Source organism: Etheostoma spectabile, chromosome 7 (assembly GCF_008692095.1).
Source record: "Etheostoma spectabile isolate EspeVRDwgs_2016 chromosome 7, UIUC_Espe_1.0, whole genome shotgun sequence".
In the NCBI taxonomy this organism is placed as follows: Eukaryota; Metazoa; Chordata; class Actinopteri; order Perciformes; family Percidae; genus Etheostoma; species Etheostoma spectabile.
The window spans coordinates 24737682-24748248 of NC_045739.1; the positions used below are offsets into that span (position 1 = coordinate 24737682).

General features: G+C 42.7%; 1 protein-coding gene and 1 long non-coding RNA gene across 7 annotated transcripts in view; both read right to left on the minus strand.

The window, feature by feature from the left end:
- Positions 1–2242, minus strand: part of LOC116693064 (spore coat protein SP65) — a gene marked incomplete at its 3' end in the record, with an annotated part of 37764 nt that extends 35522 nt beyond the window's left edge. The window contains exon 1 of the mRNA XM_032521750.1: positions 2235–2242. Coding sequence (XP_032377641.1) covers positions 2235–2242 — 8 coding nt within the window. The remainder of the gene's footprint in view (positions 1–2234) is intronic.
- Positions 2243–5780: 3538 nt separating this feature from the next.
- On the minus strand, positions 5781–10490 carry LOC116691948 (uncharacterized). 6 transcript variants are annotated; one of them, XR_004332585.1, is made up of 2 exons: positions 10462–10490; positions 5781–5847 (listed from the first exon to the last, which is right to left on the minus strand). It is a non-coding gene; the product is annotated as an uncharacterized LOC116691948 (long non-coding RNA). The 6 variants fall into 6 exon arrangements; XR_004332586.1 differs by lacking the exon at positions 10462–10490 and adding an exon at positions 8306–8318; XR_004332583.1 differs by lacking the exon at positions 10462–10490 and adding an exon at positions 6458–6474.
- Positions 10491–10567: the final 77 nt, after the last annotated feature.

Here is a 10567-nt window from a genome sequence, read left to right on the forward strand (position 1 = left end):
GGCAGCCCACTCACTCTGATATGTCTCCATTAGTGCAGTGAATAGGTGCTGAGCATGTGTGGAGTGATTCTGACAAAATCAAAGTGTAAATTATAATTTTCCCCACTGGGGATGAATAAGTTATATATTATAAATTAAATTAATTAAAAAGACTAAAATGTCTGTCTAATACCAACATGCACAACATTAGTTATAGCTGTAAACACAATTATTATAGTTTCAAAAAAATGTTTTGTCATCTTCCAGAAAAACAATTAACAGGTTTTGTCCTGACTGCAGTGATGTTTGCTGGTTGACATCCTCCACTAAACACACATCACCTTTCATATCCATCCTCACAAAGCAGGTAATGTAACATCAGGTTTGTTAACAACGTCATGAAATGTATCGGTCATGGATTTAAAAGGTTTGGCCACCCCTGTAATGGCTCATTGTTACGACTTCTTTTGTGTTAATGTCTAAAGAAACCTGTTGGGGGACATAGCTGTCGGATTTGTGGGGAAGGCATTTATGATGTTTTCATAAGTTAACACCGAGTGTTTTTGTCATAGTGCAGCGTATGTCTGTTTTTTTGTTCATATGTGGATAGGTATGACCGACTGGAAGAACCACACCTTCAGGAGATAATCTATTACTGATGCTCTTACACCACCTCATCATGAAAAGGGTTTTAATTAACGTGTTCAGCACTTGCAGTTTTGTATCCAGACATAGGTGTAATTTAAACATAAGTCCTTTGCCTTGAACATCATTGATATTTCTGTGTAGAACCAGTGATTTGATCTATCTTTAACTCTAAGCTTTGTAATTTAATGTAAGTTAATGTAGTGTAAGCACGTAGATCTACCAATTCTACAAATGGTATTTCACAAGTGTGATAAACAGTGTATTACTGTCGGCATGGTCACTGAGAAAAGCCTGAATGTTACATTTCTATTGTAACAACCCTACAGCTTGATGTTTCCAATGTAGCACTCCTAACGCAGTCATGTTGTCCCTCCTATTTGAGAGAATCACATTTTCAATGTTGATTTTGAAGGATCCGTCAAGCAGTTCTACCTGCCTCATCAATCACCTGTGACAGGTTTAACTCTAAGCTTTGTAATTTAATCTAGTGAATGCATATAATGATAATTTGTCAAATATTTCAATGCCAGTTCTACAAATGGTATTTCACAAGTGTGATAAACAGTGTATTACTGTCAGCATGGTCACTGAGAAAAGCCTGAATGTTACATTTCTACTGTAGACTGGAGGACAGCGGTCACTAAGGCCAAGCACCAAACCTCCTAACGCAGTCATGTTGTCCCTCCTATGTTAGAGAACCACATTTTTCAATGTTGATTTTGAAGGATCCGTCAAGCAGTTCTACCTGGCTCATCAATCACCTGTGACAGGTTTAACTCTAAGCTTTAACTCTAAGCTTTGTTATTTAATGTAGTGATTGCATATAATGATAATTTGCCAAATATTACAATGCCACTTATACAAACGATATTTCACAGGTGTGATAAACAGTTTATTACTGTCACAATGGCCTGAATTTTACATTTCTACTGTAAAAACCCAACAGCTGGATCTTTCCAATCTAGCACTTCTAACACAGATTAGAGGACAGCGGTCACTAAGGCCAATCACAAAATCTCCTAACGCAGTCATTTTGTCCGTCCTATTTCAGAGAATCACGTTTTTCAATGTTGATTTTGAAGGATCCGTCAAGTAGTTCTGCCTGGCTCATCAATCACCTGTGACATGTTGAGATTGTCACAAAAATTCTCATCTGAATAGGAAACTTTGACTCATGTGTCCTACTTACACTGTCCCTCTCAGTTCACCCGGCTGGCCTTCACCATAGAAACTTTGTCGATTCAACCATTTATCATCAAATGACCACGCCCCACCAGGGAAAACAGCACAGAAACCAACGCTTCATATGATTATGATTCTGCATCTTACAAAAACAAGGACACTGTGCTTCTTTGTTTTAGAATTTAGTGTCACTTTTTGTATATGTTAAAATTAATGTGATTAATTTCTTCTCATCATCCACAACATCTGTGAGACAATAATCCTTTTTTAGCTGTAAATGCAACCTACCATTTATAAATGTTAGGATCTACAAATGAGGATTGTATTATCGCGTGCATTTACATTGTTTCTAGAAGAAAACAAGCTTTATTGTGCATTTTTTGTTTATTTTTTTATCCAAAAAGCTACACCAAAATATGTCTTACAGCAACATAGTTGTAGCTGTAGACACATACAATAATTTGAGTATTTAAAATATGTTTCATTATCTTCCAGAAAAAAAGATTAACATTAGTAATTATTACCCCGACGGATCGTGGGTGATAATTAATGTGATTACTATGATGAGTATTATGGCAGACATTTGCATCATTAATGAAGAAAGACATAAAGTCCAACTTGCATTGATTGAAATTGGACTAATATTCCTCATTGAAATACTCACAGGTTTCGTCCGCTGTAGATTTGTCCTGACTGCGGTTTAAGCTGGGATGCTCTCTGATTCCACCTGTTGCTGTTTGCTGGTTGACGTCCTCCACTGAACACACATCGCCTTTTATATCCATCCACCCAAAGCAGGTAATATGACATCAGCCTCTGAGAAAGGACTCACATAAGTTGTGTGAGGAATGTGGTATTTTTTAAGGTGTGGCCCCCTCTGTAATTATATATACTATATTCACCATCTGCTTTAGTATTACTGCCTAAAGAAACAGGTTGAGGGACATTTCTTTTGAGACGTGACATTCTTCTAGTTTCTCATATCTATACATATATGCATTTGTGGGAAAGGTCTTTGGGAAGTTTGTTGTAAAAATTAGTTTATTTTCTCAAAAAAGTACTTTTTTGCATTTTCTCATTGTGCAGCTTATGTGTTGATTGGTATTTTTTTGCGTATAGGTAAAAGAGACTGGAAGAGCCACACCTTCGGGGGAGAAGCTTTTTTTTATAAAAATGAGAGAATGGTATTATTGACTTACAAAGTGACAAAAACTATGGTGTGTCCACACCAAACGTCAAGTGACGTTTTTGAGCAGGTCGTTTACATAAAAAGTCAAAGCAGAAGCGTGAATTTGTGTTGGACATTGTCATTCAACTGTCCTGTCAATAAAGGCCTAAAAAGCTCCAAAGAAATCTTTAAAAAATGGATCAATCGTTAAGTTGAGTACAAATTAAATTAATCACAAACAATTGTTTAGTGCTGTCAGTTAAACGCGTTATTAACGTCGTTAATGCAAACCCATTTTAACGGCGTACATTTTTTTAATCTTGAGATTAACGTTCTTTTTGGCCTAGAAAACTATTGACTAGTGACGTTAGAAAAACTACAACACCCACTGGATCTAGCTAGACAGAAGGGCTTTGTGAGCGTATTGATGTTTTCTATTATATTTTATTAAAATTTATGTGGATGAACTTAAAAGTGGGCGTTCAGCGATTTCAAAAAGTGCTTTGCTCTGCGTTTTGCTCAGAAATGTTTAACATGGCAGTGAATGGAGGAAGTTGTCATTTGAAAGGTCGCTGAGCGAAAAGTATAATTCATAATCGAATAAATGATCACATTAGCTGAAACAAGACAGGCAATACCTACGTTTTCATTTATAAATTGTCCATGACCAGTTGAATTGTTGGTGTGGGAGCAAGTTATAGAGAGAGAACCAAGAGGATTTTTTTTAATCTCCCCACTCTGTCCTCCACTCTAACTCTCAACATTCCACCACTACACCACATTGGAAAATCGGAACGTCTGAAAACGGGACGATACCTAACTGGTTTGGGAGAAACCGTCCTTGATATTGAACCCCATTCAGCCCAATAACACCCAAAGTCTTGTCTTCGGTTTAAACCTTTAATCATGTTCTACGTTAAGTATGGCGATAACCACGGCCCAAGAGGGGGGTTTTAAGCGTGTTGAGCATTTCCCGAACTTTCCCAAATTAGTCTATGAAATTTTTTGCCGTTTTTTTTGCAGATTTCGTAAAGACCGCCAGGCAATCTTGTTGAAAAGTCATAGCCCACCATTCCCGATCATTACACACGTTTCGAGGTATTTTGTGTGCATGTGTTGACAACGCTCCGGCACTAGTAGCGGGACAAATATCTGGCGGAATAATAATCAAAAGTATGGGCAATAATAGTCATTGCGCCGATTGCTGCTGTTGCAGCACATCCGCAGAAATTTTATCAGTGTGCCTGTCACAACTGAAGAGCAATATAACTTAACAAAAAAATAAGAAAAGTCTTACTTGTCTTAACCCTTCAAGAGATATGACTTATTAAAACCTATTTAAGACATTTCTTTTTTTTTAATTTCTCATAGAGAATGCCTATTTAACCATTGTGTCGTCTTCCTGTTAAAATTGAAAATCAACACTTTTATTGACGCTTTTTATCAATGTTTTTAACTGATTCTTACATTTTTGTCCCATTTTTTTTTATGTTTGTCACTTTTGACGTTTTCAACACTACGTAACACAGAGTTAGTAATTTTAGTTTTACAGTTATTTTTTGAACTAATGGTCAATAAACTCCTTTATAGGAAATTATACCTAATGTTTGACTTAGAAAAGCAGAATGAGGAATTGCTAACTTTCATTTGCCAAACTTAGAATAACAACAGGCAGCAATGAATCGACAACATAAGTGGTAGGACTTACAGTTCTCGGAGCAACACCACACGCACCAACACACAACACACACCACACACCCACACACACACACACACACACCACACACACTCAGCTGATTATCCTCTAGACAGCTAGTCTCTTTCCTCACTTTTTTCTCTGTCTGCGCTGATCTCCGACGTGCACTCACAATCACACCTTATACACAACCTTTAGTACAAAACTAAAGTAACGAGTCAGTTTTGTAAAATGTAAGGAGTAGAAAGTACCGATATTTGTGTTAAAATGTAAGGAGTAAAAGCAAAAAGTCGCCAAAAAATAAATAGTAAAGTAAAAATATCTGAAAAATCCACTTGAGTACGGTAACAAAGTAGTTGTACTTCGTTAATTCCCATCTCTGTCAATCAACCGTGACTGGTTGAATGTGTTTCATCTGATGCCAACATGGGCTTACCACACACTACAAGAAGAAAGGTATATGAGTATGATGCTCAAACGCATTCTTTTTATTTCAGGATGTACTTCACATGGAACATGAACACACACACCAATGCAGACAAGAGGAGAATCACCACAGTGTGCAGCAAAAGACCATTTCTTACAGTGTAATGCAATCAAACACAAATGAACTGCAATACGGATATTAAAGCTCTTTTAATGTATTAGACATAATAACTGATTATTCTCATGGCCTATCACTGCATATGGCTCATATGGTTCCGTGTCCCTGTCAACAGCGGTCAATAAAAGCTGCATGTATGCTTGTCTAATGTCAAAAGAATATACAGGTATATCAGTTTGATCTGTGTACTTAATCAATGCATTACATAAGATCTATTATAATTAGTAAGTTTAATATCAGTAAAAAACACAAGTTACTGCTAAAGCACATTAAATATATAATATAAAATCACATAATAAGCCTCTTCATGAGAAGTAGAATGTTTACCCAGTGTCTACATGTTGGTGGTATTATTGATCCAGTCACGTTATTTCCAAATGAAAGCAGTAAAAGCTGCTATGACCAAGAGGAAACTTATTTTATTCATGACTGCAGAGGAGGTAGCAGTGGTTCTTGTTGGAGCAACTGTGTTTGTAGTTGCTGCAACTGTAGTTGTGCTTCGAGCAGCAGTGGTTGTGGTCGGGGCAGCTGTGGTTGTCGTTGCTGCAGCTGTGGTTGTCGTTGCTGCAACTGTGGTTTGTGGGGTCGAGTCAACTAGTTTGTTGTGCTTTGCTAAGCCACGGTGGTTGTGTTGGCAGCAACGTGTGGTGTCAGCTGCTGCAGACGTGTGGTTTGTCGGTTGGAGCAATCAGTGGTTGTGGTTTGGAAGGCAAGTGTGGTTGTGGTCTGCTGGCAACTGTGGTTGTCGTTGCTTGCACAGCTGTGGTTGACCTGGGTGTGAGCAACTGTGGTTGGTAGTTGGAGAAACTGAGGGTATTTGTTGTTGGAGCACTGTGGTGTTGTCAGCTGCAACTGTGAGTTGTGGTGGAGCAACGTGGTTGTCGTTGGACGGCAATTGTGTTGTGTTGTAGCGCTACTGTGTTGTTGTATTGGAGCAACTGTGGTGTTGTCGCTGGGCAATGTGCTTGTGGGTCGAGCACCTGTGGTTTTCGTTGGAGCAATTGTGTTGTGTTGAGCAGCACTGGTGTTGTTGTTGGCTTGGCAAACTTGGTGGTTGTGTTGGAGGCTAACTGTTGGTTGTCTTTGCTGGCAGCTGTGGTTGTCGTTGTCATGCAGCTGTTTGTCGTTGCCTGACAACTGTGGTTGTTTTTTTGATTGAGCAACTGTGGTTGGAGGCAACTTGTGGTTGTCGTTGGACTGTCAGAATAACTGTGGTTGTGGTTAGGAAGGGCACCTGTGGCTTGTGCCTTGCTCGCAACAGTGTTGGTTGTGTTGGAGTCAACATGTTGTTGTTGTTTAAGGAGGCACTCGTAGTTGTTTAAGTTCATGATTGCGACACTGTGGTTGTGGTTGGAGTCAACTGATTGTATCTATGGGTTGAACAAAACTGTGGTTGTGTGTTGCCATCGGGCAACTGTGGTTGTCGTTGGCTTGGGCAACGCTGTGGTTGTGTTGAGAGTAAACTGTAGGTTGTCGTTGCTGGCAATCTGGGTTGTAGTGTGGGAGCAACATGTGGATTGTTGTTGGCGCAACCGTGTTTGTTGTGGCTAACGTTGCAACTAGATTCGGTGTGTTGTATGAAAGGCAACTGTGGTGTGTTGTTGGTGCTGGGTTCGTCACTGGTGGTTGTCCTGTTGGCGCAGGCGGTTTGGTGGTCGTTGCTTGCAACCTGTAGTTTGTCGTTTCGGAGTGGCAACTGTGGTTCTGGTTGGGGCATACTGGGTTGTTGTTCGATGATCATAGACAGGATAATAAGGATGGAAGGCGCAGCAAGAAGCTAGAGTGGTTTTTAGGATTGAGAAGGCAGGGAGGGGCAACTCGCATCGGAGTAGTGGGATTGAAGTTTAAGGGTCTGGAGTCAACCACTGTGGTTGTAGTGGAGGCACTAGTGGTTGTCGTTGTGACATACTGTGGTTGTGGTTGAGAACTGGGTAGTGAAACTGTGGCTTGACGTTGGGACCCTGTGTTGGTGTGTCGGAGCATACGTAAGTGTTGTCGTTGCGTTCAACATGTGGGTCCATGTTGGAGGCAACTGTGGTTGTCGTTGCTGCCAACTGTGGTTGCGTTTGGGAGTAGAAGCAACTGCGTCGTGGAGATGGTCTGCGTTGTGCAACTGTGGATTGTCGTTGGAGCAACTGTTGGTTAGTTGGCTGTCATTATGTGGTTGTGGTTGGACATTGTGGTTTGTGGTTGCTTGAAACTGTGGTTTCGTATCGCTTGAACTGTGGTTGTGGTTGGAACAACTGTTGGTTGTCCGTTGCTGCAACACTGTTGTTGTCGTTGGGGTCGCAACTGTGGTTGTCGTTGCTGGGCAACTGTGGTTGTGTTGGAGCAACTGTGGTGGTTGTTGGTGCAACTGTGGTGGTGTTGGAGCAGGTGTTGTTGTCGTGTGCTGCGCAACTGTGGTTGTAGTTGAGCAACTGTGGTTGTCGTTTGCTGCACTACCTGTTGGTGGTTGTTACTGCAGCTGTGGTGTATTGAGCACTGTGTTCGTTGTTGGAGCAACTGTGGTTGTCGTTGCTGCAACTGTGTGTGGTTGAGCAACTGTTGCTTGTTGTTGCTGCACTGTGGTTGTAGTTGGAGCAACTGTGTGTTGGTTGTTGCTGCAACTGTGGTTGTCGTTGCTGCAAACTGTGGTTTGTATGGAGGCAACTGTGGTTGTCGTTGCTGTCCTGTGGTGTGTGGTGGAGCAACTGTTGTTTGTTGTGCTGCAACTGTGGTTGTCTTTGGAGCAGGTGTTGTTGTCTTGCTGCAACTGTGGTTGTGGTTGGAGCAACGTGTGGTTTTAGTTGGAGGAACGGTGGTGTCGGTGGCTGTCAACTGTGGTTTGTGGTTGGAGTAACTGTGGTTGTGGTTGGAAGCAATGTGGTGTCGTTGCTGCAACTGTGGTTGTTGTTGGAGCAACTGTGTTGTTGTTTGCTGCAACTGTGTTTGTAGTGGAGCACTGTTTTAGTTGAGCAACTGTGTTGTCGGTGCATGCAACTGTGGTGGTGCATATGGACAACTGTGGTTGTCTGATTGTGTGGACATGTGGTTGTCATGTTGGCTAACTGTGTTGTTGTGTTGGAGGCAACTGTGGTTGTCGTTGCTGCAACTGTGGTTGTGGTTGGAGCAACTGTTGTTGTTGTTGCTGGCAACTGTGGTGGTTGTTGGGGCAGGTGTTTTTTGTCGTTGCTGCAACTGTGGTTGTTGTTGCTTAGCATCTTGTGTTGTAGTTGGGAGCAACTGTGGTTGTTGTTGGAGCAACTGTGGTTGTAGTTGGAGCAAACTGTGGTTGTTGTTGCTGCAACTGTGTTTTGTTGTGTGCTGCAACTGTGGTGTTAGTTGGAGCAACTGTGGTTGTCGTTGCTGCAACTGTGGTTGTGTGGAGACAACTGTGTTGTTGTTGGCTGCATGCTGGGTTTTCGCTTAGGCAGTGTTGTTTTGTTGTCTGCAACTGTGGTTGTGGTTGGGAGCAACTGTGGTTGTAGTTGGAAGCACGGTGGTTGTCGGTTGGCGCACTGTGTTTGGTTGGAGCAACTGTGGTTGGTGTGTTGGAGCAACTGTGGTTGTCGTTGCAGCTGCAACTGTGGTTGTTGTTGCAGCAACTGTGTTGTTGTTTGTGCAACTGTGGTTGTCATTGGAGCAACTGGTGTGTGGTTGTAGTTGAGCAACTGTGGTTTGTTGGAGGCACTTGTGTTGTCGTTGCGGCAACTGTGGTGTGTTGGACCAACTGTGGTTGTTGTTGGGAGCAACTGTGGTTGTCGTGCTGCAACTGTGGTTGGGTTGGATAAGTGTTGTGTCTGGCAGCCAGTGGTTTGGTTGGAGTACTGTTGTTGTTGTTGCTGCAATGTGGTTGTCGTTGGTGCAGGTGTTTGTCGTTGCTGGCAACTGTGGTGTTCGTTGGAGTCTAGTGTTGTTGTGCGTTGCTGCAACTGTGTGGTGTAGTTGGAGCAACTGGGTTGTCGTGCTCTGCAAACGTGGTTTTGTTGCTGCTGCTGTGGTTGTGGTTGGAGCAACTGTGGTTGTTGTTGGAGCAACTGTGGTTGTAGTTGGAGCAACTGTGGTTGTTGTTGCTGCAACTGTGGTTGTTGTGCTGCAACTGTGGTTGTAGTTGGAGCAACTGTGGTTGTCGTTGCTGCAACTGTGGTTGTGGTTGGAGCAATGGGTTGTTGCTGGCAATCTGTGGTTGTCGTTGAGCAGGTGGGTTGTTGTGTTGCTGCAACTGTGGTTGTGGTGGAGCAACTGTGGTTGTGTTGGGCAAGCGGGGTGTGGTTGGAGCAATCGTGGTTTGGTTGGCTAACTGTGGTTTGGGAAACTGTGGTTGTGCACGTTGTTGAACTGTGGTTGTTGTTGGGCTAACTGTGGTTTGTAGTTGGAGCAACTGTGGTTGTGTTGTGAAGTCGACTGTGGGTTGTGTTGGAGCAACTGTGGTGGTTGTTGGAGGCAACTGTTGTGTGTTGTGTGGTTTGAGCAATGTGGTTGTTGATGGCTGCAACTGTGGTTGTCGTTGCGCAACACTGTTAGCTGTTGTTGTTGTTGCTGCAACTGTGGTTGTCGTTGTGCAGGTGTTGTCGTTCTGCAACTGTGGTTGTCGTGGAGCTAGTGTTGTTGCGGATTGCTGCAACTGTGGTTTGTAGTTGGAGCAACTGTGGTTTGCGTGTTGCTGCAACTGGAGTGTTGTTGCTGGCTTGTGGTCTGTGGTTGGTGTTGGAGCAACTTGTGGTTGTGTTGGAGCAACTGTGGTGGTAGTTGGAACAACTGTTGTTGTCGTTGCGCAACTGTGTTGTGTGCTGCGCTGTGGTTGTGGTTGGAGCAACTGTGGTTGTTGTTGCTGCAACTGTGGTTGGTCGTGGAGCAGCTGTAGTTGCGTTGCTGTCACCTGTGGTTGTGGTGTGAGGCAATCTGTGGTTATAGTTGTGCGCAACTGTTGGTTGTATCGTTGCGTGCACTGTGGTTTGTGGGGGAGCAGCTGTGGTTGTCGTGCCTGCTGCATACTGTGGTTGTCGTTGGAGGCAACTAGTGGTTGTAGTTGTGTCTGTCTACTGTGGTTGTGCGGTTGGGCTAGTCCAACTGTGCGTAGTATTGCTGGCAACGTGGTATGGTGGTTTGAAGCAAGCTGTGGTTGTGCCGTTGCTGTGCAAACTAAGTGTGTTGTCGTTGGAGGCCACCCTTCAGTAGAGTGTGTGTCGGTTGTGTCTGCACTGTTGGTTGTTGTTGCTGCAGCTGTGGTTTGTGCAGCTGTGGTTGTTATTCCTACAGCTTTACAACACAAAATATTAGTAAGACATTGTCTGGAGTGCAATAGCAT